The sequence below is a fragment of the Micrasema longulum genome, unplaced genomic scaffold, assembly GCF_059751315.1.
Source record: "Micrasema longulum isolate JH-2025_06_02 unplaced genomic scaffold, ASM5975131v1 h1tg000173l, whole genome shotgun sequence".
In the NCBI taxonomy this organism is placed as follows: domain Eukaryota; kingdom Metazoa; phylum Arthropoda; class Insecta; order Trichoptera; family Brachycentridae; genus Micrasema; species Micrasema longulum.
The window spans coordinates 230,060-257,544 of NW_028277378.1; the positions used below are offsets into that span (position 1 = coordinate 230,060).

A 27,485-nucleotide genomic window follows, 5' to 3' on the forward strand; every position below is an offset into this window, starting at 1 on the left:
GTAAATCCTAATCAATAAATAAAATAGGACACATTTTGTGTTGATTTACGTCTTGCAAACCTAATAAAATGTTAACAAATTACAACAGGGATGGAGAATACCTTAAAGAAGGGAATATGGAAGTCCAGGCATTTACAGGGCTTATGACCTGTCAATGGCTGGTTTAAGTGTCTACAAACATATGGACAAACTCAAATATTGTAATAAAATGTGTTTTTTTTAAAGACAATAAACCTATTGCATTTAAAAAGGCTGAGTGGAAGACTGAAATGTTGTGACATAAGACTTATTATTGAAAAAAATATATAAAGAAAAGAAAAAACCCAATTCTGGTGGTATATTTATGTCCCAATTAGTTCTAGGTGCCTTTATAAAGGGTTAATAATCATACTGGTTTGAACTGCAAACACATTTTTATGTCCACTCATGATTGAAAAACCCTTTTTAATAACATAATGACCCAAACTAGTACAAATTGCGATTTCCTACTTTAAAAACAAAAACCATCATTACAAACAAAATAATTGACTTTAGTTTCACACTCCTAAACCTTAAGTGTATGACCTATTCTGTGGAGTTTTGAAACCAACGTTACACCCATTATTGTATCTGTGGTGAAATTTTGAAAGTAAAAAAAAGTATAAAAGTGGCCAAAAACGGGGGTTGGCCCCATATCCAAATCTGACCGTAAAAGTGTCGCGTGTGGAGTTGGTCCAACCCCCCCCCCTACTTTCTATTTACCGAACATTAAAGTCCGTCTAATGAAGTCCATTACTTTTTATGAATTGCCAACATGGCACCAAATAACCCCCCCAACAAAGGTTGTTTTGCTTATCGACAAATCCTTAACCCTTTACATTATTTCTCGACTGACGGATTTTTATTTTATTTTATTACGCACGCGGCACAAGGTTTTTTACATTATTAAATACAATTACTACGAATTTATTCGTACATAAACTAAGATATTTAAAATTAAAAACAAAATATACTTAAATACAATCGCAGCGGCACAGCGCAGGAGAACATTCGAAACCTAAAACGACGCTATCGGTTTTTAAATGGGCAGATAGATTGCAGCAGGACAAAATGAAATACAGTAGAACTCCAACTATCCGAACTCTGACTATCCCAATCGGCGATTATCCGAATCGCTTTCAGAATAAAAAGAATTTTAGAATTTCAGAAGAAAAAAATAAGACGGAAACGTACTGCGATTCGCAAAATAATGATTGTGTCTTCGCGCGCTATTGTCCCTCCCTCCGCGAATTGTCCTCCTTTCCCCCACTGTTCGTGATGATGACAGTCCAACATCTTACTTTGAGCGAGATGTTCAGTGAGCAATTACTTTCATTTACAGTATGGTACGTACATACTGTACTGATGTACAGCACTTGTAACTACGCTTAGCATGTAAAAGTGTTGCCTTTTCATTTAATGAATTAAAAGCTTTTTTTCTTTAAAAATAAACAATACAGTAATTAATTAAAATTACCCTTTTTTTTCGGAAAAATCCTATTATCCGAATTTTTGGTTATCCGAATGGGGTCCGGTTCCAATTGATTCGGTTCATTAGAGTTTTACTGTATGTGTTTTGATGAAGAAAAAAAAAACAACTTATATAAAAATAAAAATAAATTATTTAAATTTTATTGATAAACCGTTACGGGTTACATACATGAAAAAATATATTTTTACTTTTAAAATGCACATTCTACTGTTAATAATATTTTTAACATCTTTTGAAAAGGTTGTCTGAGTCTTTTGTTTAGTTTTGTCTGGTAATTTATTGTATAATTTCAGTCCATGGTTTATTAGTCTCGATTGTCCTTTTCTCGTTTTAAAAGGTTGGATACGATATTTTTCTGATATTCTCGTATTGTGTTCATGTTTACTACAGTTTTTTTCAAGTTTTAATTCTTCGTCTACAATTACATCAGTGGCTAATTTATGAATAAATTTTAAGGATTCTAGTTTAAAGAGTTCAGTTACATTTAATTGTTTAGTTTCTTCAAAAGGTTCTTTAGTTGCTGTTAGATAGGGAAGGTCATACACTAACTTTAATATTTTATTTTGCTGTCTTTGTAGTCTGTTTATGTCATTTTGATTTCCTGTTCCCCATAGTAGTTGCATATAACATATTTTAGTTTTTACATAGGCTTCATACATTATATAATATTTAACGAGATAAAAATAACGTATTTCTTTCAAAATATATACACATGTATGTTACAATACAACTACAACAACACAATCTCCTCCGATCGCTCCAAATTACAACAGAATTGGAGAATATTTTAGAGAACTTTATGATCTTTCTGCTGATGCAGATTCTGCTTTCCAAACATTCGGTTCAACAGCTTAGGACCATAAAAAATAAAGAATTTGGAAAGATCGCTTTTCGGAGCCCTCACGTCACTCCGTATGTGTTGTGTGCCCATGGCACACTCATTGTTTCCTCGTTCTTACGGGCATAACCTCGTTATACAGTAGAACTCCGTTTATCCGAACTTCAGCCATCCTGATTGTCAAATATTCGGATCGTTATCGGGAAAAAAAGTAAAGGAGGTGTTACAATAACAAATAGAAAAAGTACGCCGGCGGCCGGTGCGTTTCTTCGTCAACGCAATAAACTTTACTGTACATGTTTGAGTAAGTTTTGATGTGATAGCGTCCGGCAATCATTGATCCGGATAATTTCAGTTTTACTGCTTATCTGTCGTATATCAAGAACGTGAAATATTTTCTAAAGCTCCTGACTAGGAAATTTGTATGATTTTCTTAGACTCTTTTTTGAGCTTTTACTACGGGGCTAATATCGTTTCAGCAGCTCCTTTTTTTTTTAGCTTATCCGTTTATTTCAATCTTCAGTACGAAAATATTTGCGCCTTCGCGGACTTATTGCTCGAAGCAATATCTTCCAGCTAACCAAAAAACGGTCTGGTCAGAAGAATTTGTTAAAATCTGTACTTTTATTTATTTAAAAAAATGTGTTCTTACGATTTACTGATAAATAATAATTGTTGGATTTTTAACAAGTTGTAAATAACTCACTATTGGAAAATGGGAATCAAGTGATGGTAATCCGTGAGTCCGCGACACTAGCTACATGACAAAAACTAGGTTCTTATTAAAAGTGTAAATTAATTACAAATAACAGCTGTTTTTCAGTGAGCAGTTTGCCATATAAACTAAAATAATAAAATTACTTACGTTAACACATTAAGGAATGCGGTATCAGGTAATGAGTTTGGGAGGAGACAGGAAGAGGATCTAGATGAGTGAAATATATATACATCAATATTAGGGTTCTAAGGATATGATGAAATACACCAAATAGGTGTACAACATTGCATTCTACTTTTATTTGTGACGTCTGGTAGACAGAATTGTTTTGTAAATTCTCCAATGGTCAGACTCCACCGGCTCGAAAACGGGTATGGAGAAATTGGCATGTATCGATTTCCATTGTCAGTTTTTAGAGTGGAAATTCTTTCGGTGATAAAATTAAAATAATTTACATTATCCTAATGCTGTAAAAATCACTCAGACCTTTTCTATTTTTCTTACCCACACTTAAATAATACCTACTGTAAACTTCAATTTTTTTTAAATTCTACAAAGTCCACAAAAATTTGGACAAACTCAAAATATTATTGTTCAATTTTTTGCCTAAAAATTTCTTCAACGCATGTAATTATGTACCTACCTACTTTTATGCAGTATTTTATCTTTAATAAATCATAATGTCATGCAATACTTAAAAAAAAAAAAAAACTGTTTTTTATTAGACTACTTATTTTGTCGTACCATAAAACGCTCGAATTTTAATTTTATACCTGTCGTGTAATAGCCCTCTGGGCGCATATAGATGAAAAATATTTATAATAACGTTTTAGGCGTTTCTTAAAACTGAGTAAGTGAGGTGCATTTTAATTTGAAGATTATTTTCTATTTCTTGAACAATTTACACTCTGTCAGTTACAGCATTTCGAATTTCCGGTTTTTCAGAGTCACGGTCATGAGCGGGTGCGGCGGCAGAGCGGGCTGGCGGCGCAGGCGGCGCTGAGGGCGCGCGCCATGGCGGGCGGCGGCGCGGGCGGCGCGGCGGGCGGCGCGGCGTGCACGCGCGCCCGCCTACTCAAGCTGCTGCTGCTCGTGCTGGGGGCCGTCGTCTTCCTGGAGTACGTGTCCGGCCTGCTCATGGAGGGCGGCCGCACGATCACCCTGTACGCTTCCAACACATCGCTCCCGAGGTGAGACCTAAATACTGCCGTCATTCGGAAGGCCCTGACTACCATTTTTGTCAAAAATTAGTTAACTATAGATCTGAAGGGTGGCTCCATTCACCGTTGTTTGAGCGATGGCGGGATATGCAAAGACCACCATGAGTGCTTTAAATATAAAATTTTGTTTTATGTTTATATGGTAGAATTGGCTCTGCACTATGTAGCCATTTTTACTGGAATTAAAAAAAAAGTTTATCTTTGTCCATAAAGCTATGACAAACTTAAACCTTCACTTTTGACAAAACGCTAATTTTATCAGAATTTACCTCAATGTAGTTACGGATTTTCTTCGTGTGATACCAGAATATGATTCATAGTAAAAAATGTATAAAGGCAGTACAGCATGTGTTAGGATAAATTGATCATAAACATTGTGGTTTGACATTCATAAAGGAGTCAAACAGGGATGTGTGGAAGGCTAAGACAAGCATTATCGACAAAATCAAGAAAGGAGCTCTGCGCTGGTTTGGACATGTAGAGCGAATGGACAGCAAAAGAACAGCTAAAAATATTTACAATGCAAATGTTGATGGATGCAGAAATAAAGGAAGACCGAGAAAGACATGGCATGACCAAATCCAACAAATACTTGAAGATGGACATGTTAAAAGTCGGAATAATCGGCGCGCGTGCATTAGAAGATGTATGAATGTAGAGGAAGCGAAATCTGCATGCAAAGATAGAGTGATGTGGCGTTCTATCCTCTGTCTACCCTTATGGGGAAATGACGTGATGGTTTGTTTGTTTTTGTAAAATATATACCTTCTTATATTACAAAGAAGATAGAGAACAGATAACATTTTGGAATAGAGAATATGGAAGTCTAGACATTTACAGTACTTATGACCTGTCATTAACTGATTTAAATAATCACTTTACACACATAAAATTTACTATTCTGCCTATGTTTTAATATCCATATTTCTTCGATTCTTCTGTCTGTTTAATTCTGTTGTAAAATATATGTCACTCTTAATTCTTTAGGGGTTTATAAAAATAGTAAAAACTTGAAACTAGTTAAATACCTTATGCCATCAATATTTTTCAAAAATATAATATGTAAAACAACTTTGTTTTTAACCACTTTTTTTCTACCTTCTACTTATTAGCTCCATATTATGTATAAATAATGTAATATTAAGTTATCACTGCAAAAATAAAAGAGGATATAATTCATTAGCCAAGTATACCTTTATAAAGAATATTGTGTAGCTTTGAAACCGGTCCGTCGAAAAAATAAGTTTTTAATTAATTTTTTTTTTTAATTTATTTTGTTATAATAAATAACCACAAAGTTAGTGCTTCAAATATAATTTCATTATATGCAATATTATGTATTCATTGTTTCAGAATTCCACAAGGAGTGCAGTGGCCCAAGCGTACACACGGCCGCCATTGCTTCGACGACCACATCGCAAGTCCCAACTCCCAGCAGGAGGTCTTCTCTTCTACCAACATCACACCTACATCATCCCCTCAAACAGTGGATGAAAAGAACCCTGTCAACATTCACAACTCTACTCTCAGAGCTACAGTGTTCCTCGACATGAAAACCAATCAAAGTGATAATAATGACACTGTCAATAAAACTCTCAGTAGTGCTAGTGATATGATAAACAGTTCTACTTCCCTAAGGTTAGAAGGCGAACTTTCCTCTTCAGTGGGTTCGGATGCGAGAACCTTTACAGAACCCCCTCCGTCTGGATGCGATGTTTCTTGTCCATTATTTCCTCCTGGCCTGGGTAAGCAACTCTTGTTTATTTTGTAGAACTCCACACGTAACACTTACCTTCCTTAGGGTCACTTGTAAACTTTTATTTACGAGGCCATTTAGCTGAAGATAAGCGAGCCCAGAATGCACTTCCTGACCACCTGAGTAACTGATTATTTATTATCGTAATTATAAAAATAGGGCATAATCACTTTTGTGAAAAGTAACACTCTTAGTAACACAAGAAGACAAAATCAGTAAGTATTTTTTAATGTCTACCCGTTTCGAGACATAACCGTCCCTTTGTCAGGACTCTCACAATATAAACATGGAACCGGGTTGTGTTCCCGTAGCTAGTGTTGCGGACTTATGGATCAGAAGCCCGAGATTCGAACCCGCAAAATTGAAATATTTGGGTAAATTCGTGAATGCGCAAATATTTTTTTTTTTCAAAAAAATAAACATGTAAATACTAAAATCCATCGTCACCTTTACCATCACCACAGTATACCATAGTATACATTATTTTGTGACATACGCAGTTTAAGGGATGCGACAACCACCGGCTCTAAACATTTCTATATATTTTTTTAATATTTTTTTTATTAATAAATTTCATAAAAGGTACATGTTTTAAAAAAATTCTATACAAATCTACTTTTACGCATCTAGTAAATGTTATCACTGTCTAAAAAAGAATCCAGGTTAGTTAATAAAGAAGTTAACTTGATTTAATACTCTCCAAAAAAATAGACTAACTCTTGTGCTTGGAGAGTGACTAACACTGTTGTAGTTGTTTATTTATAAGAGTTTATGTAATGGAATGTTATTTGGGTGAATTATTTTTTTCAAAAAAAAAGTTGTTGAGGGTGGACCAAATAAACGTTTCATATATTGAAAGGAGCGACTGTAACAATCTAAACACCAATAAAATTACATTATTTTTCATTTGTAATATGTTAATTTTCACATCTATGTTTGTCATAGTGGGACACATCTCAGCCAACTTGACAGAGATCTCCTTGAAGGACCTTGAGTTCAGTCACTTGGATGTGGAAGAAGGAGGACGCTTCGCCCCCCGAAATTGTAAACCTCGTAACAAAGTAGCCATCATTATACCTTACAGGTAAATTAATAGTTCATTATTATCATTTAACCCTTATGGTGCATTGCTATATATAAAGAAATACTGTGTACATGACAGTAAAGGGATCAGTCTTACCCTTCAGGTTCCAGTCAAGCCTTCCCCCTAAACTTTCTCGGATCCATTCTAGAGGTTTTGTAGTCTCTTTTTAGATTTGCACATTGCAAAAACAAATTTTAAGCGATTAAGCTTAAAATAACGGATATTACTTTTCTTTAAAATATTCTTTATTGCCCATATCACTATCAGTGCACCTCAATTTCAGCGAAGTAATTCCTAAATTACAAAACTTTAAAAAATCATTCCTCTGATGAAGCATTACATATTACTGAACTTCCTCATTGTGATGGTGATACCCATTTAGGAGAATTTAGGAGAACCAAGTCCGATCGGGCAAACCAGAGCTGTCGCCATCCCTCCCTCGGCTATTCTATTACAACTTATACAGAAGCAATCTTTTGAGAACATCCAGGAAATCCACCATCAAAAATGTTCAGAATAACCACGTTGTAATGTTCCCTTATGATGATGTATCACGAGGCACTATATAAGTTTGCATATTAATTCTTACTAAGGGCAGTTTTTAATGATTTCCTTTTTTTTCAGAGACCGAGAATCTCATCTTGCAATATTTTTGAATAATTTACACCCTTTCTTGATGAAACAACAAATAGACTATCAAATATTTATAGTGGAGCAAACAGGTAATTTTTGACATCCCACATATATTGTGTATTTTGATTCAAAGTTTGAAGGAGCTTTCCCCTTAAATTTAGAGTAAAAAGTAAATGAACAATTCTCAAATGATTATTTGAAAACTAACTATTAACTATTCATACAAATATGTTTTTACGAAATTCAGAAGTTTGCCTTTAAATATATATAAATTTCCAATTAGTAAAATTTAATACGAGTGCTGACAGGACAAGGAAACAATGAAAATCATTTGTCAGTTTGGATAATCCATCTTATCCATCCATCAGTTCCTAATAATGACTTAATTCTATGTCTCCTATGGTAACTGACATAATGTAATAAAATCAATATTTTTATGTCGCTACTAATTTAGTGAGCGAGTGTTAGATACATGATCTGTAAAAAAATGCATGATATTATAACCAAATTAATTATTCGTCGATTTATACAAGAAATGATTTCTACCTTTTTTTTATTCAGGTGAAGCCAAATTCAATAGAGCAGCTCTAATGAATGTCGGTTTCGTGGAAGGCATGAGGATGCGGCGGTGGGATTGTTTTATTTTCCACGATGTTGATCTGATTCCTCTGGATGACAGGAATCTTTACACTTGTCCACAGCAGCCCAGGCACCTCTCGGCCGCCATTGATAAATTCGAATTCAAGTAAGCATCAAACATGCTTTTCTAATAATTTACAAAATCCGTGCCTAAATGTAGAGATTCGTGCAGAATGCGAGAGTGATACGAGCATACGAAACTTGTAATGATTTCTAGGCAAAGGTATCCAGTTCAAAAATTTAACAGCTCAATTTAACAAGATGAATGACCCTTTCATCATCATTCCATTTCTGCACCTAATGATGCATAGGGCACTGCATTAGTACACCAATCGCAGCGTGTCTTTATTATTGTTGTTATGTGAAGGTAAGATGATCAGTCTTATGCTTCAGGTACCAGAACAGGGACTTTGAAATATTCTAGTGCAAAAGCACCCTTTTAAATCAATATTTCATATCGACTATGTCGGGAATCAAACCCGAGACCTCTTACATGGTAGGCAAACGCGCTGACCACTACACCACGAGACCGATGAGAATAATCCTTTACAGCTCAAAAATAATAATGTTTATTAATTATTTGATCCTGACTTTTTTAGAAATTTGTGTTGTTATGATTTACCCAAATATTTCAATTTTGGAGTAAGTTTTAACCAATAAATAACTGTGCTGGAAGTTTGGAATCTAGTTATGGTAGAGTGGGTTTCTAACCTCAAACCTCTGATCCGCAAATCCGCTATACCACCATTAGTCCACATCCCATTTTGTCTTATAACATGGATATCTACCATATTCTATTATCCTGTAATCTTTGCTTAATTTTTTTATCTAGCTCATGGCTATACTATTTATTTATAAAACTTTATGTTGACTACATAAAAAGTAATTATCATCATTCCATGTCCGCTCCCTAGTTGGAGTAGATGGTGTCCACAAAAAGCTTCCAGGCCTTTTCACCGAAGCTTGCGTCCATCCTATTATTTCTTCATTGCCTTCAAAATCAAACTAATAATATTTTAATGATCATAACAGCAATTGGCATCTGCTGATTTTATCTGAAAATCCTGCGTTTGATTCTCAGGGTAGGCAGATATTTCGACGCTTAACTTACTCAATTTGTGTTTTACTTGAAGGTTGCCGTACAGAGGATTATTTGGAGGAGTGTCAGCGCTAACAACTAAACAATTCCAGAAGGTAAATGGATTTTCCAACAGCTTCTGGGGGTGGGGAGGTGAAGATGATGACATGGCAAACAGGTGTGTTTTCTATTTTACATAGCAATGTAACTATTAGAGTACAATTGTTGTTTATATTTATCTAAATAAATAACTATGTATGTCAAATAAAGTTGTAAGGATTGAAAATTAAGTAAAACATCTTATGTGAAATCCTTAGGAGTAATTTTTCACAATGTCAGTATTTAAACTTACCAAATATTTTAAAAGGTTTTAAAATTTCAAGAACCATTCGTATAATCTAGATTTATTGATTGTGTAAAAATTCAACATTTTTACTTAGATCATTATTTTTTTTATTTATTAAGAACATTTTACATACATTTTTACGGGACAGAGACACAGTTTATAGTGACACAATCAGGAACGACCCATGCGTGTGAACTTTCCCTGACTCGATAGAAAATGCATGTTTAGTCGGGGCATACATATACATATATATTCATATACGAGTATTCGCATATACATATTATATTTTACACATACATATTAAGCTTATTTATATCATTAATACTTTATACAGGATACCACTTATTACATTTTACATTTATAAATACGTATTGGTCTTTCACCAGTTATTCCACATTCTATCGCAGTAATCCATTCCCGTTCGAGCAAACCAATTACTCAAACCAGATTTGAATCTTGAAAATGACTCAGACTCCTTTGTCACCTGATCCAGTACATTATGCTTCATTATCATTGAAACATATATTTTGTTAAAATTATAACATAGCAATAGTGAATAATTTGTGTTTGCGTGCTTTTCAAATAAGTTTGAAATGTTTTTCAGTTGTAATGTGACTAAATAATATCAAGATTTAACAATTAATTTATAGTTTTTTTTTTTGTATTTACAGAATAGTGTTTCACCATTATCATATTTCAAGATACCCGATGAGTATCGCTAGATATACGATGTTGGATCATGAAAAGGAAACACCGAACCATGAAAGGTATATTATATTATTTCATTTTAATGTCCCTAACATATCGTTGATTATTGTCCCTGATATATCAGAACCTGAAGCTTAAGATTGATCATCTTTCCTTCATGCAACGAAAACAAATAACATAGGCTGTGATTGCATTAGGTGCAAAAAGGGAATGATGATGATGAATATCTTGTTGATTATCAATATAATATGGTTTAAATGAACAGAACTCTGTTTATCCGAACTCCAGTCATCCGGATAGTTAAATATCCAGATCGTTCTTAGGAAATATAAAATAAAAGAGATGTTATAATAACAATCTTCATCAAAGCAATTAACTTTGCTGGACATGTTAAAGTAAGTTTTGAATGTGATTCGAATTCGCTGGATTATTTCAAAAGCAAGAAAAAAGTGATCTTAGAGTAAATATTTTGTTTTCTTTCAAGCCATTCTCTTAATTTAATGGTTAATCCAACTTCCGTATTTATGCATATTCGTATAACGTGTGGCACTCATTAATACAGATGAATGTAATTTTACTGTATACTTTTACTTGCACTGGAGTATTTAGTTATCGGCTTATAGCCAAGTCAGCGGAAACAGCTTTTTGAACAAGATTTTGAACTAGACCTTTTGAACGAGAAACAGAACTTTTGAACGAGATTTATAATTTTCTTTTCAGTTATTTTCAGAGCAGTTCACAATTTTTAAAGCAAAAAATGCAAGCAAGCGGCAGTTTAAGCATTAGAATATGTTCACTGGAGTGTGTTACAGGAGACTCTCCCGTGGTCTTTTTAAGAAAATTCCGCTGCTAGGGATGCTGTCAGTGCCCAGGCCTTAGTAGAGGGAGGGAGTATTGGTTAAAACCTGCATGGAATTCTGTTTCAGTGCTGCAAAGCAGCGTTTATTGAATAATTTAAAATACATATCAACAATTTGTTACCCACTAAGTCTAAAGACTTTTCGGGGGGGACACATTTTTTTTATGATTGGTTTATTTTACATTATTTTATTTATATTATACAAATTTATTTATTAGCAGGCACTATAAAGTATTTAGAAGATATTTCTTCAGTTCTTTTTTTTTCATTTGAAGATCTTTCATGTTAATGATGGTTTGTGGGATATCATTGAACCACCTTGGAATAACGCAAAATAATGTTCGCTCTCCGAAGTAATTTGTAATTCGGGGAATGATCAGGGAGCCCTTAGTTTTTAATCTAGTGTTGTGAGTGTGGGAAACTCTTTTTTTATATTCCGGATCAACAAAGTGATCTACAATCAATTTGTAGTCACAAAGTTGTTTTACCGACAGAACATTACAGAATTTAAAATATACACCTTCGCCCATACGTTCCGCTCTCACGGATTATGCTATTCGGTATAATCCCCTTTAACAGTCTCACCTGAATATCATAAATTTCCAAATGTCTTTTTTGAAAATAAAATAAATAAAAACGACTTTGTTTTTAAACACCTATTTTTTATTTTTTCTACCGACCGGTTTCAAAGCAATACAAGCTTCTTTATCAAGGTATACTAGTTAGCTATATTTGGTTAGTCTCTTTTTTTTTAAATATAAGCGTCTTATGGTTTACCTAAATATTTATACTCTTGGGCCACTTTCTGCTAGTCGTAGATAACTGTATTAAAAAAATGGAAAACAAGTCATGATAAAGCGGGATTTGAACCTTCGGACCTCCTGATCTAGAGTCCGCGAGACTACCACTGTACCACAACCTGTTTAAATATTATTAATAATATGAAATGTATCCTGCATTCTACTTTAAATGTGCGTACTTTTCAGATATAATCTCTTGATGAGGGGAAAGGGAGTGTTCAAAACAGACGGACTGAACAGTCTCCAATATCGACTGGTGGAGAGCAACCTCCACCGCCTCTACACACAGCTTCTTGTGGAACTCCACCCTCCCAGCTGATGGGGGGTCCTGGCCAAGTTATGGTTCGGGTAACACACTTGGCCCCACCTTACCCGCTTCCTTGCTCCACAATGTCAACATGACAGGAACCTCAAATTTCCAACAAGTGGTGAAGTGAACTATAAATGTAAGCGATGGCAAAGCTACAATTAAAGTTATGGCAAGATTGCAGTCAGTAATGGCCGCCAAAATGTGTTTCCCAAAGCCTGACAATTAATTGCTACACTGAGTAAAAGCGTCATAATTATGAACATATCCTGTGCGTGGATTTTAATATGTAACAAAGTTTTAGTAGACATTTTTATTAAAGCTGTGAATTTTGATACGACAAATAAGTATGTGGATCCTTACCCTTTTTTATTATTATATTTCATAGCACTTATTTAATTAATATGCTAAAAAACAAATCATATAGTCATTCCATTGTCAAATTAAAAATTGTTTGTTGAACTTATGTAGTGAATTTAGATGGACAAAATAAAGAGAAATGGATTGTGCCAATGTACATACATAATTCTAAAACTTTTTCTATAGGGAAATGATTTCATAGAGGATAAACGTTAAAACTCACTACAGATGAACATAATTATGAATAATATAATCATGATTTCTCATTAAAATAATTTTATTTATTCAAATAAAATAAAATAAAAATATTGTCCTAGTTCCTTAATCTTCAATTTTAATATATATTAGAAATATTTATCATGTAGCTGTCAATATTAGTAGATTTAGAATTTCACTTATGAAAGAAATACTTAACGTGTTCAACCGAAAGTGCTTGCTTTGATTATACACATTTTTTAAAGCATAACACTTGTAAAGGATATTTTCATGGACGAATACAATAAAAATTTATAAAAAAACACTTTTTTATCATAAGGTTTTCGAAGCTGACTGAAATCAGATTTTGTTCCTTTCTTAGAGTAATCTGCGTCAATGTCAGTATATGTTTTATTTTTTACTATTTTAATAAGGAACTTTAAATATAAAAATAAAAACATTATATTGTTTGTGCAAAAATTATTTCTGTACATGTCATCGTATTATTTTGTCAATTTGTTTATATATGTACATAAATATATTACTACCTAAAATAGCATGTAACACAAGTTTTTTTACATTTGATGTTTCTCAATTTGTAATTTATTGTATTTTAAAGATCTTTTTAATGCAGCTTATCATGTTGTTAACTCTTTCCTATATTTTTACATTTATAGTGTATAGGTATTTCTATAATTTATATTTTAAATATTATATTATTTACTAAACAGGTGGCCATAATAACTTAAAATTATGTGTATTTCCAACCAATGATAATTATGAATTGAGATATTACTTACTATTAAAATTATTTATTTTATTTTTTGTTGCAAAAAACAGAGATCTGAAGAAAATAATCATGTACTATTAATTATGTGATTTTTTTTACGTCTTAGTGAACAGTTTATTTTTATAATAATTTATAATGAAGTGTTACGAAGTAAATGCCGATTCAATTAACAATAACAGTTTATTTGATTAAACCAAACATTAAATAGATCTTTTTTTTTTAACTGATCAACACTCTTTAATAAATCGTGTTTGTGTGTGTAGATGTTTTCACATTATAATAGTTTGTACCTACGTATCTCCACCAATACAAAAAAAAAATACTAACTTTAAATGAACTGTATTTTAATAAATCTGAAAATTTTGTTTTTAAAAATAGTGTTATTTTTTCTGAAATAAATAACACGATGAATCTTAATTCAAATGACAATGTTATTTACTTATAAAATGAAATATTTCAGTACCTCACTATTGTTCCTTGTCGTTATATTTCCTTATTTATATACAATATATACATCATTGAAATCATATTAGCCCAAATGTAATAGATACACAGCTTTCGTTTAATATTAAATAAGATTGTATTATTATTATTAGCATTCAATTATTTGTAGTGTACCTAATAGTGATCTTCACCAATTTGAGGCTTTAATTATGTAACAATAATTCTCTAAAATGAGTCAAATTTGCTAAAAAAACACCCAGCACGCATTTGCATAATTAGCGAACGTATACATATTTAACAAATTACAACAGGGATGGAGAATACCTTAAATAAGGGATATGGAAGTCAAGGCATTTACAGGGCTTATGACCTGTCATTGGCTGGTTTAAGTGGCCACTTTTTACATTTTTTTTTTTTTGCACCACAACAGGCCAGGAGGCCTAATTAGAGTGGTGAATTACATCACAGAGCACCCAGGCTTGAGAAAAATCACATTTTAATTTTTGTGTTCTCACCGGGAATCGAACCCGGAACCTCCCGTGCGTGAGTCAAACGTCTTGACCACTACACCACGGAGGCCTTTACACACTGTGTAACATTCACCATTTTGCCTATGTTTGAACATCCATATTTCTTCAATTCTTCCATCTGTTGATTTTAGTGAAGTGAAGTTAAAGAGCTGAAACCTTTATTGTTGTGAAGAGATTCATCTGACTGAATTATTTCACATACTAGGCAACGCCTGAAAACAATTTTTCAATTTTTAAACTTCTTCTTGGGCCAGTTGGTTTCATTACAATATTTGAGTCTGTCCAAATGTTCATAAACAAAAGACTGGATTTATTGGAAAGACTGGAATTACAACAGGGATGGCGAATACCTTAAATAAGGGAATATATAAGGAAGGGAAAAAAAAAAAAAAAAATGGTTTTCAGGCGTTGCCTAGTATGTGAAATAATTCAGTCAGATGAATCTCTTCACAACAATAAAGGTTTCAGCTCTTTAATTTCACTAAAATCAACAGATGGAAGAATTGAAGAAATATGGATGTTCAAACATAGGCAAAATTGTGAATGTTACACAGTGTGTAAAGTGGCCACTTAAACCAGACAATGACAGGTCATAAGCCCTGTAAATGCCTTGACTTCCATATTCCCTTATTTAAGGTATTCTCCATCCCTGTTGTAATTCGTTAATCTTAATGACCCCCGAGGGGGTGAAATCCAGTCTTTTGTCTATGAACATTTGGACAGATTCAAATATTGTATACATATTTTATAAAATGTATTTATAAGTTATGTACAATGATATTGAAAAATTGATTTTAAAATGGGTTTCTTAATTATTCAACTGAATCTATACATAACTATTCTAATAAATATTTTTGTTTGTTTATTTGCACTCCTCTTGTATTTTCTTTTAGTAATTTCAGATTTGAGGCCGAATTGTAATGTAAAATTTTATTTTAGTAAAATTGATCATAATACTATGTAATTGGGTATGGTATGTTTCAATATTTAAACTTTCAGGTATGACTACAGTTCTTTATGGATTTTAATAACTTTATTGTATGCTAATTATATGTTCATAAAATATTGTCTCTTCAAAGAGAAAGGCTGCCTGTATGCTAGACACATTTTGCTCCATGATCATAATCATATCGTTAATATAAATTTTAAACACCATATAGAATCAATTTCAAATAACAAAGAAAGATTAAAATGGATGTTTTTAAAGGCATATTTTTTAATTATAATATCAAATATCAATGATTTTCATCACTAAATTATGTTTCCAACTACTCAATAAAAACTCAATTATTTTAGTCCACATTTATTGCAACAGAGAGGGAAAACATTTTTGAGAAGGTAATATGGAAGTCTAGGTATTTACAGGGCTTATATCCATAAATCTAGCCTTTATCCATGAACATTTAGGCATACTCAAAATATTTTTGACCGATTCATTAATTTCTACAAAAATCATTTTATTTTTTTTACCAAGAGGACATTCAAATCTCATTTTGAAAAATTTATCTTTTCCAGTGTTTTAAACATCCACTAATAACATTTACACAAAATCAGCCCATTGCAGTTGAAGTGTACTAACTGACACTATAAAGTTGATTCTATGATCAGTATAATCCAACCCTGGTTCTTTCTGTACAAAACATTTATATAGATCAAAAATATCAATACAGTTTAGTAAAAAAATATACAAAAAGCTCATAGAGTTTTAAAACTTTGAATAAAAAATAAATAAATCGAAATTCTGAAATGTCTTCCTAGGCACGAGTTTTTCCAGTGAGGAATACGTTGTTAATTTAATTGTATTATGTATGTTTATGAAGTATTAAATAAATAAAACAAAAGTTTGGCCATTTTGTAAGTTGGTTCACTTCACCTGCAATGGGCTTAAATGTTGTATGACTTTTAGTTGTTACTTTAGAAAACCAATGAGAGGATATAATTTTTATCATATTCCTGATAATATTCAATAATTTGATGCTCATATCAATTTATTAGAATTGGCTGTGACCAAATAATATGTTACCTATATAAATTGTTGTATTCCATAATAATATATATTATGTATTTATTATGTGTACTTAGTCAAATGTGATATGAGTTTAAAAGTCTCCAGCATTTGCCATTTACTTTTATTTGTAAATTTTACTCGTTGATTGTTAATTTGTTTGTAATTAAATTTATATTAGTTACAAGATCTTGTATTTTATTTTAACTTTGGGTCTTGTATTTTAAGTCTGTATTTTAGGCTGTTGAAAATAGTTGATACATATATACATATTATATATAATGTTAAATTTTAAAGTTTCTGTTTGTACTATAATCTCAATTTTTTTATTGTTATGTATCATTTCTTTAGCAGGCAGTCTGTTTGATTATCAAATATGTATATTCCAATTTCGTTAAATGCTTCTACTTTGCCTGAATATTGTCTATAAAATATTTTATTTCACTGCATTATGTGACATAGTACCTAATATTGTCGGTTTCCTGAAACAAGTTGATAGCTAACATTTGTTGATACTAGTTGTGAGATATTGCACTTTTAACGTTAAAAACTTATCCCAAATCAACAATTCAAATAAAACAGCAAGTTAATTGTTATAAGATATTATTTTTTGTATTGGTTAAAATATGGAATATTTTTATTTACTTTTTAAACAAAGGTTATTTGATACCAGGTATGAAGACATCTTATTTACCTACTTGTTCCAGAAACTCAACAATATATTCATAGCTTCTATACTACTATATTATGTCATATTATACGCTACTATTCTCATATTGTAATTATTGTGACACCTAAAATCATAAAGATAAATAAATAATATCATATTTTACAAAAACTTTACTAAAAAAATATTTTTATATTTACCTGCCATAATAACCCCACTTATTATTTCAATATTTTCAGTAAATTGCAAGTTTAAGTATACAGTCAATTCTTTATTTTGTTTTATTACTTTTGATATTTAATAATTTAATTTAGCATGTCATCTGTGATACTGCAATAAATTCGTTATAAATAGTTATTTGTTTTAAACTATTGCTATTTTTACTCTAAATAACGATAGTTTTCCTGATATTTTTATTTTTGGTTGATTAAAATCGTAATTAATATAATAACAACGTTTTTTAGGTTCCCCTGCCAAAAAATTTAAATGATAGTTATACGGTGTTGCAGTATCACCGACAATATACCAATTAATAAAGCCTGAAAAACTTAATACAGAAATATTTGTTATGATCAAAAAGGTTAATTATAATGACGATCATCTATGTTTGACTGTAACAACTAAACCTTTAAAGGAATATGATGGAGCAAAACTGCTTTTTTTTTACATAGGTACTTATAATATTCCTCTCCGATTTCAGTTATTTGATTGACTTAAATTAATTAAGCTGACACGGTTTATTTACTTCTAGTAAGTCATTTGACAGTGGGTTAATGATTGGTCTTAAAACTGGCAATTCTTTATTATGAACAGAACATAAAACAAATCACAATGAACAAAAGCAAACAAATCATTTAAACAGTAATAAACAACCCATGACCACCGTAGAAAGGACATTTTGGTGAACCTAAACAGGCCTCCAGGCCTTGCTCGTTCCATCTACACCTGCCAGATTTCACCGTCCATTGATATTTATGGTCAAAATGATGGTCAAGGTTTTAAGACTCAAGATAAACAAGAATAATTTTTTTATTGATAACTAACAACAGTCAAGGCACCCAGTGATGTCTATGTGAACATCAAAATTTAGTTTGTAATAATTTATTCAAAATACATACATATATTATATATTATGCCAGCTATTCACGCCGTGAATAAGCATGAACCCGATATCACGGATACATCGCGGCATGAGTCTAGGGGTAGCTGTACAAAATTTGAATAAGAAAAACTGTAAAAGTTTGTTTATAAATGGAAAGTAGATAAAAATAACATTGTTCTGTATAACAATACTGTAAAATAATTCAAAATGCATTTTTTCTGTCTAAAATTAATTCTGTAGCGATACTACAAGGTTTAACCACCTTAAATGTATGTATTGTGTGAAGTAAAGTCTTTATAAATTGATGCTGAAGCAATCTATGCACAAATACACAGTCAGATTCTAAACCACATTTTAATTCTACGAATGTTTGACTCAGCCCAGTTATTATGTCTGAATATGGATCAGCGAATTCTATTCTGCAATTCCAAGGCAGAGATGCTAGCAATACTCTTTTCACCAAATCTTCAGATACTAGATATACTTCAACATCAGAGATAATTATTTCGCTTTTTGTGTCTACTATAGTAACACTTTTTGACTTTGTGTTTTTACTTTTAACTGATTGAGATGAAGAATTTCGCGAGTTTTCTGAATCAACTGTTAAATGAGATGTTTTGGATGATTTTCCAATAATTTGTTTGTTTTTTACGTAAATAGAACCGAGGAACTTTTTATTAAAACATTCTGAAGTCTTTGGAGTTATGATATCAGAAATATTCACATCACTGCACTTTCTTATTGTATAATCAACAATAGAGCTTACTAGACTCTCGGCATATAAAACTACATTTCGATGTAACTCACGTTTCAATTTAAAATTCACTAGTGTAGTATTTTCATAAGATTTGCATTTCTCTACATCATTGCTGATAGGTTTACCCAAAGCTAAACTCAAACTTTTTCGGAAACCATCTTCTGGGTTTTCCATTTTACAGAATGTTAATAAAAATGCGGAATAGTTCAGTATATCTGCAGAAACTTCGAACAACAAAAACAAAAATTCTTTTATTAAACAACAGCGCAAAATATGATGATTATCCTTGCATCCTTCTTCTGGTTCAAACCATAATATTACTTGATAGTAGGCTTCCCGATCAATAGTTTCATTTTTATTTGTATCATATTCCATAAACTTATTTCGTAAATCTAAAAGATTTGACTGTTCAGGGAACTTTATGTCCAAGCATAATATAAGAAAATGTCTCCAATCCACATAATTTATATCTCCATATATATGATTTACAATAATATAAAAGTCATCAGGTTCAAGGTAATTCCAATCATATGAAGAATGAGGCGATTGACTCATTATTTGTTTCATAATGAAAAAGTCTTGTAAAAGTATAATTAATGTTTTTTTTGGAATACTACAGTTCTTAGCAATAGTCATAAGTTTTTGTTGCAGCTTGGCCAATTCTCCCACAGGAAAGTCACATCTTTTTACAAACCTAAGCGAATCCTTTTCAATAATTAAATTCCACGCCCTTTCCATGGTATTCTCAAAATCTGGAGATTGGAAATTTAGCTTATATGAAATAAGGTATTCTTTTTCTATAGCCAAATTAAACAAACCGTAAACCATGGTTATTTTATTTATTTCTTGTTTATGAATGCTTTCTGCATCCTGGCTCATATTGCGAAGTGCTTCTACTATAAACCTTATGCACTGAGACAGTATGTCTATTCCTTTTAAGTATATTATTTTCAATCGATTCTTGCATCGACAAATTTCTCCAATATTTATACTATCCCACTCTTCTATTACATCTGTAGGATTGATTTCCATCGAACCAATTGAATTAATTTTTTCTTTAGATAAAGATTGTCTCTTTGGTTTAGAGTTGGTTTTGGTTTTAGCATTATTAAATAATTTGGATTTTTCTTTATCTGTTAATGTCTTGTAGAAAGAATGAAGACATTCTAAATATGTTTCAGCAGACAATTTTGACGATTGAAGAAACACACAAAATGGATTTTCATTATTTGATAAATGTTTCTCATTCACAGTTTCATTCTCATCCGTATTTTCACCCTCATTTTGCAAAGCAGTCTGTAAGTTGTATACTGCAATAAAATCCACATTAAAATTATTTCCCTCATTGTTGCTGTTTTCCACTAGTCTTTCTTGGCTTTTAATTTCACTTTCTCCAATTTTAGAAAACCCTGAGGATAATTTCAAAAGATTAAAAGCATTCAACTCATCTTTGTTGAGATCATTTTCAAAATAAGCATCGTAATAATTTGATATTAATTTTAATGTTTCCTGTGTTCTGTTTAGCTCTACTTCCATAATACTCACAAAACAATTTGTCAATATTAATAAATTCCTACTAAGCCAATCCTCTTTTAAAATTTTCTGCATTTTCTCTTCAAACGCAACCATTTTTACCTCAGAAATATGTAATAATTCATTTTGCATTTCCTTGACTTTGCAATACATATCTGATTTTATAACTGGGTTACTGAGCATTGCAACATCTAATGAATTTAATTCTTTTTGTAAACATGTTACAATATCATCTGCCGTAGTATTAACCAGTGTGGGATAGACTAGATTTTTACGGACGTAAGAAACATAGGGTATCAATTCAGTGAAAACTGTCCTTTTAGCATTAAACAAGTCTTTAAGGTCATTTACATAAGCTTGTTCATTTGCCTCCCATACAGATGCGAGATAAACTAAAATATTATTAACTAAAGGGATATTGATATAGGTAAAAAAGTTATTCTCGTCACTGGAGCTTTCTGAAAAATTTTCAGTCAATAATTTTCCTTCACTTGTTTTTTCTTCTTCTTTAATATCAGAAATTTTTTCACTTATTATAATACTGTTTGATTTTTCATTTATAATAAGCTCATTTTTCAGAAGCATAATTTTTGAATTTTCTGCCATGAACTGTTGACTTTCAGCATTAGATTTAGAAACAATTTGAGATGTTTCAGCGTTCTTACCAATTTCTCCAGTTACATATTGAACTATGAATTCTATAGTGGTTTCATCAAATCGTTCATAATATATGCTATAATTTATACCTAGATCAGCATAAAACCTCTCAATCAAAGTGGAGTTTTCTTCCGTTAGTTTCCAAATGAAGTTCTCATTAGCAATACAAAGAGATTGTTTTAACATCATAAATGTAGTGAAAAATGTTGCAGTTTCTTCACTCTTAACTTTAGTATTATCTACTTTTGGAATAATTCTTGATTGAAATGACTGTCTCATATTACCACCTGAATTGTCAATATTTTGCTCTTGAAGTTTTGAATATTTGGTTCCACCCATGTACTCTGGTTTTATATTTATCGGCAAACCAGACATTTTCTCCTCTAATATTTTCGCTTGCATAAAAGTTCTAGGGTAATCAATAAGAATCCATCCATCAAAATGAACATTGTATCTCAAAAACTCAACAGTGATGGATGCCAATAAATCATCAGATATAAAATCTCCATTTTTCAAGCATTCATAAGCCGCATTTCCTAACAAGGCAGGTATGGAATATGTGTCAACCAACGGTAATTTATTGGGTGTTTGTGAATGTTTGTTAGCAATTTTAACATTTTCAATTACAGTTGATTCTGATTCCTCCAAATTGACAAAAGATTTATCATCTCTGGATGTGTTTAGTGATACTTCAAATGCCTTAAAGTCTGTGTTCATTTCATCAAACTCAATCAGTTCTTTTTTGTATTCATCTAAACAAAATTTAATAGCTTCATTAATGTGAATGATAAAAATATTCTTTTCGGAAAGAAGATCTACAAAGGTTAAGTTTTCAGATACATCTTTAGCATTTAATAAAATTGAAGCAACTTTTTTGGAAGGGAGCGGATCTTGATACTGATACTGAGGTGTTGGATATTTTGCTGCCAAAAGTTTTTGCAAAATACAGCCTAAAATGTAGAGACTTTGAGATTCAAGGTATTCACACTGATTAATATTACCATCAGATGGTAATTCTACATTCCATGACCCAAATTTCTCAATATAATTCACAAATTCTTCTTCATCCAGTATGCATCTTTCCTCTTCTCTTACTTGCTCTATATTTTCTACACCTGTTGACATCTTTTCGAAATCCCCGTTAATTAGCAATGTTTTCCATTCGTGTAAATAAATTATTGGTATTTCACTTTCAGGTGACATCTGTTTAAAATCAATCAACTGAAATGTAAAATATAAAATAGCAGAAATTGTGTCTTTACAAATTTTAAAAGTTTCGCAGAAATTTTTCTTAGTCTCCTTTAAATGAAGTTTTTCGCTGAACAAAAAAATTATTTCTTTTTCAAACTCAACTTGCTTGGACTTCTGTTTAATCTGATTTTTCAAGTCATCCATAGCCGTAGAAAACTTTATTTGACATACTTTTTCTCTTTCCAATTGCTGATTAATTCTATTTTTTACTACAAGAGTCATCTCGTGTTTTGCTTTAAGTAAGTTTTCGGACATTTTTTTTTCTTGAAATGCCAAGGAGATTAACTTTTTATCTTTGTTTTTAGCATCTTCTTTTAATTTGCATTGGGTAAGCATTTTTTCTAAAATTGTATTTTCTGTGCTAGCTAGAAAATCTGTTGATACAATTTTTTCTTTTTTTACATCTTCAAGTTTGTTTTTATACTGTTGAGCGCGGCTTTTATTTATTAACTTTACATTTTTCATGTTTTCTTTAGCTATCTCTTCTAATTTTCTCAACTCTCCGTATGTGTAATTGTGCGCTGCACATACTGTTTTTTCATTTTTTTCTTGGGAGTGCTGCAAAGTTCTGGTTTCACTAACTACTCTATCATTAGTTGTTTTTTCTAAAGCTTCTTGAGATGGTTGGCCTTTATTTTTCTTGATAGTTGTTTTACTAATTGGAACAAACGATTGAACTGGTGTAAGTGTTGGCACCAAACTATCGCTTTTAACTGATCCAATAGTTTGTTTTGTAATGAAATAGAATCTATCTTTTCCATCTAATTCTAAAAACATTTGGTAAAAGAGTTTAAGAGCTACTGAACCTGTGCCTTGAGCTATGTTTTCTATATCATCTGTATTAAGATCAATGTTGATTTCTTTTAACCAATCATTTATTGTAAGTAAATTATTTTTTATCAATTTTATGTCATTTGAACACACTATAGAATTATTTTTCTCAGCTGAAATAACATTGTAGCTTTTGAGTAATTGGGATATTAATACTCCATCTCGAACTGCCATACCAAAGTCTTCTGGACTCCAGTTAAAAGATACACCAAGTCTCATGGAAAGCCATTTTTTCAAAATTGAAGTCATTTTACAATTTAGAAAATTAAAACATGTCATTTATGAATTTTCATGGACAATGAAACACTATTTAAAAATGGAATATTTTTTTGTCTAGTATGATCCCTCAAAGATATACCAATAATATATAATAAGCAAGTCCCAGACAAGAAAAAAAAAATGGCCACCATAGAAGGCCAAACTCACATGTTTTCGGCTCAAAATGACATTCATTATAATATACTTAATTTGTATTTTTTAATGGCCAACAAATAAAGTTATTTTCAAAATTCATAATAAACAATTATTATTTTCATTGGTTGTAAAATAGCTGGCTTTGTTCTTTATTCCATTAGTTCAACTGAATCACGATACAGGCTTTGAAATAGATCCAATACAGATCAACAGAAATTAAAATTCACAATGGATATTTGATATTCTGGTGAAAAAAGTTATTCATATTCAAATTTGGTCTAACACTGAACATTTCCGTTAACTTATTAAAGGGAAACAAGTTTTGACTTTTTCATTTTGTACTATTTAAATTGTAAACTTAATCAGTTTTTTAACTAAACAGTTCAAAATCAATTAGCTCAATGAGCTCTTGTTTTAATGGATTCTTTTTCTTTTCTTAATTAAGATAACAAATAAAGATACAATATTATTCCTAAATATAATTTTTTACATTAATTAAATACATATATTTACATTAACGTTTTCCATTACGTAAAAGAAATAAACAATTCTTCTGTACATAATGGGGAGTGACGTCTACAATAGTTTATTTTATTTTAATTTAGGATAACATATATAAATTACAAAAAAAATATAGAAATGGTGTTTTTAATCAGTGCTACATAAAGAAGAATTATAAATGTAATTTTTCACTTCTTTCTTAAATATATTGCATTCCCGACTGTACTTTTTACTATCTTTGTTCATTCGATTAAAGAAAAATATTCCTCTGTAAGTATAATGATGTTGTGCTGTAGTTGTTTTTAATTTGGGAATTAGGATATTACCACCTGTTCTAGGTCGCGTACTTACGTTTTGTGACCTAGAAATACTACTATTTATTTTGTCTTTATGTATTTAAAGCAAACAATTCTTTTTATATGACAATTTTATATCTAAAACCTTAAATTTTTTAAATAATTGAACAGTGGGAAAAGTAGATGGTTTTTCCGACCGGTAAAATGTTTGTTTTAAAAGCACCACCCCATCTGATTAGTCCGTACTGTAATATGGATTGGGCTAATGCAAAGTAAATTGATTTTAATTTTTCGATGGTTAATATATTCCTTAATCTAATAAATACATATATAAGTATACATATATAATCTAATAAATACATATATTATATTTACAATATTATTTATTTTCTCCTTCCATTTGATATTTTTATCAATTATAATGCCTAAATATTTTATGCTTATTTTTTCAGTGATTTGAAGGCAATTATCATTATGAAATTGATATCCTTCATTGCATTTTGTAGTGTGGAGATAGAAATATTTATACGAGGTATATTTTGTCCTTTCAATGTAAAAGTGATGTAATATGTTTTTTCAATATTCAGAGACAAAATATTGTCATCGAACCATTCTTTTAATTAATTAATATCTATATTTGATTTTAAATTTACTTCGTCCCATGAAGATCCCCTTATAATGAGTACGGTATCATCAGCATATGAAATTATATCACCATTCATATTCTGTATATTTAAAATATTATTAACATTTATAATAAATAAAATAGGTCCAATTACTTTTCCTTGAAGTATCCCAAAATCTGAACAGATTATTTTATTACTAAAAGTGTCATTAAGTTTCACTATCTGTTGACGTTCTCTTAAGTAACTTTAAAACCAAGATAAAACATTTAACAAATACCAATTTGAATCAATTTATTAATTAGTTTGTCGTGAGATGTACTATCAAAAGCTTTTCTTAAGTCAATAAAAATACTTCAACATTTATCACCATTGTCAAGACTTTTATAAATGATCAAAGTTAATTTAGCTAAAGCATCTTGTGTGCTTGTATTTTCTTTAAATACCATACTGATGTGAATTTAGTAAAAAAATTTTCTGAAGGAATTTTTTTTTGTTGAAGTTGTTTTAACAGATATTGGTCGATAATTGGTAACATTTGTTGAGTCTTCAGATTTGTATATTGGTGTAGCTACAGATTTTTTATAAATTGTGGGAAACGATCCTTTCTCTAAACTTTTGTTTATTATATAAGTAATAGGATTTATTATTTCTTTACAAATTTCTTTAATGGTCTTAACGCTGATTCTATCATATCCTGGACTAGCTGACACTCTCAGACTTTTAATTATGCTTTCCACGTCTTTTTCGCCAATTGTTTCAAAATCTGAGAATTTACAATTGATCATTTGATTACTGTTATTTTTACTAGTGAAATTTTGAGATTTATTAATTTTGTTTGCTAAATTTCTGCCAACATTAGAGAAATAGTCATTAAAAATGTCAGCACATTTAAAAAAATATTTTTCTACTTCAATCAGTTCTGAATTGTTACAAACGTTTTTGATAGAAGATGTACTCTTTTTTTTGGAATCAATATTGTTAATAACACTCCAAAAACATTTGTAATCATGTCCGGCTTCTAAATTTTTTCTTGAAAATATTTCTCTTTAGTTTTTCTGATTATTGAGGTAAGTTTATTTCTGTATATTTTGTAGTCAGTTATAATTTTATTATTATTTGGATATTTTTTGGTTAGTTTAAAAAATCTTTGTTTGTTTTTTATTGACTTTATCAGGCCATAAGTAGTAATTCACGGTTTGATTAATCTATTTCTTTCCTTTTTAGTATTGTTTGAAAACCCATAAAGAAAGCTAAAAGACCACTTTTCAAAAATACACAACTAGATGTGAAAGCTCTTTCTGATTTTTGCCCTATTTTTAATCTTACCACCGTATCAAAAATACTAGAAAAAGTTATTTCTCCCAGGTTAATTATATTGACCATCATTCTTCTATTTTCGGTAAGGCAATCGGCATACCGAGGTTTTCATTCCCCAATGGTGTTCCGGACTATGGATGATATTCCGGATGCGGGGAAGTAGAGAGCCCTAGCTAGGAATCCCGGTGGTACCTGTTGGCTAAGTGCTGAACCTTCAATAAAGAACAAGGTTCGCTTTCAGTTCTGACCTTCGCTTACCGAGGCAAATATAGTATGAAACTTCCTGTTGAAAAATGTGTGCAGTCTTAAAAAGAACCTGTCTGTGTGAGCCGGGAGTGATGGGGACAATACGGGCTGAATAGGGGTGCTTCGCTAGGACACAACGCATGGTACTATTATACTTTTGGAATAAATAAAGTAGTGAACTCTGACAAATAACATCGCCTTTTATTTTTCTTCGCCCGCGCTTTGTCCGCCTAGCCTCTTTACATCACTTGGACCATTATTAAGACTATTGAGGTTGACTTGTGGTCTGTGCAGTTGGCTCCTACCTTTCATTTGCAAAATTTTGCTCGTTGATGCCGCTCGTCAATCAATAAATGTTTTTATCTAAAGTCGATTATTGTTATGGTATCTACTCAGATCTAAAAAAAATCTAATAATTTGCCTACAGTCTGTTTTAAAAGCCCCAATAAAACTTAAGCAACCAGCGC

General features: G+C 31.2%; 2 protein-coding genes across 3 annotated transcripts in view; one reads left to right on the forward strand and one right to left on the reverse strand.

Moving 5' to 3' along the window:
• beta4GalNAcTA (beta1,4-N-acetylgalactosaminyltransferase A) overlaps positions 1-13,022 on the forward strand; it is a 95,200-nt gene extending 82,178 nt beyond the window's left edge. For both annotated transcript variants that reach the window (XM_088242873.1, XM_088242872.1), the window contains 8 exons: positions 4,012-4,256; positions 5,640-6,031; positions 6,988-7,126; positions 7,751-7,848; positions 8,321-8,504; positions 9,532-9,654; positions 10,494-10,589; positions 12,376-13,022. In XM_088242873.1, coding sequence (XP_088098999.1) covers positions 4,081-4,256; positions 5,640-6,031; positions 6,988-7,126; positions 7,751-7,848; positions 8,321-8,504; positions 9,532-9,654; positions 10,494-10,589; positions 12,376-12,508 — 1,341 coding nt within the window. In that variant the 5' untranslated portion in view covers positions 4,012-4,080 and the 3' untranslated portion in view covers positions 12,509-13,022. The remainder of the gene's footprint in view (positions 1-4,011; positions 4,257-5,639; positions 6,032-6,987; positions 7,127-7,750; positions 7,849-8,320; positions 8,505-9,531; positions 9,655-10,493; positions 10,590-12,375) is intronic.
• Positions 13,023-18,309: 5,287 nt separating this feature from the next.
• On the reverse strand, positions 18,310-26,291 carry LOC148283974 (sperm flagella and cilia-associated protein 2-like). Its single transcript, XM_088242871.1, has one exon. The coding sequence runs from the start codon at positions 23,895-23,897 to the stop codon at positions 18,792-18,794; it is 5,106 nt and encodes a 1,701-aa protein (XP_088098997.1). The 5' UTR covers positions 23,898-26,291; the 3' UTR covers positions 18,310-18,791.
• Positions 26,292-27,485: the final 1,194 nt, after the last annotated feature.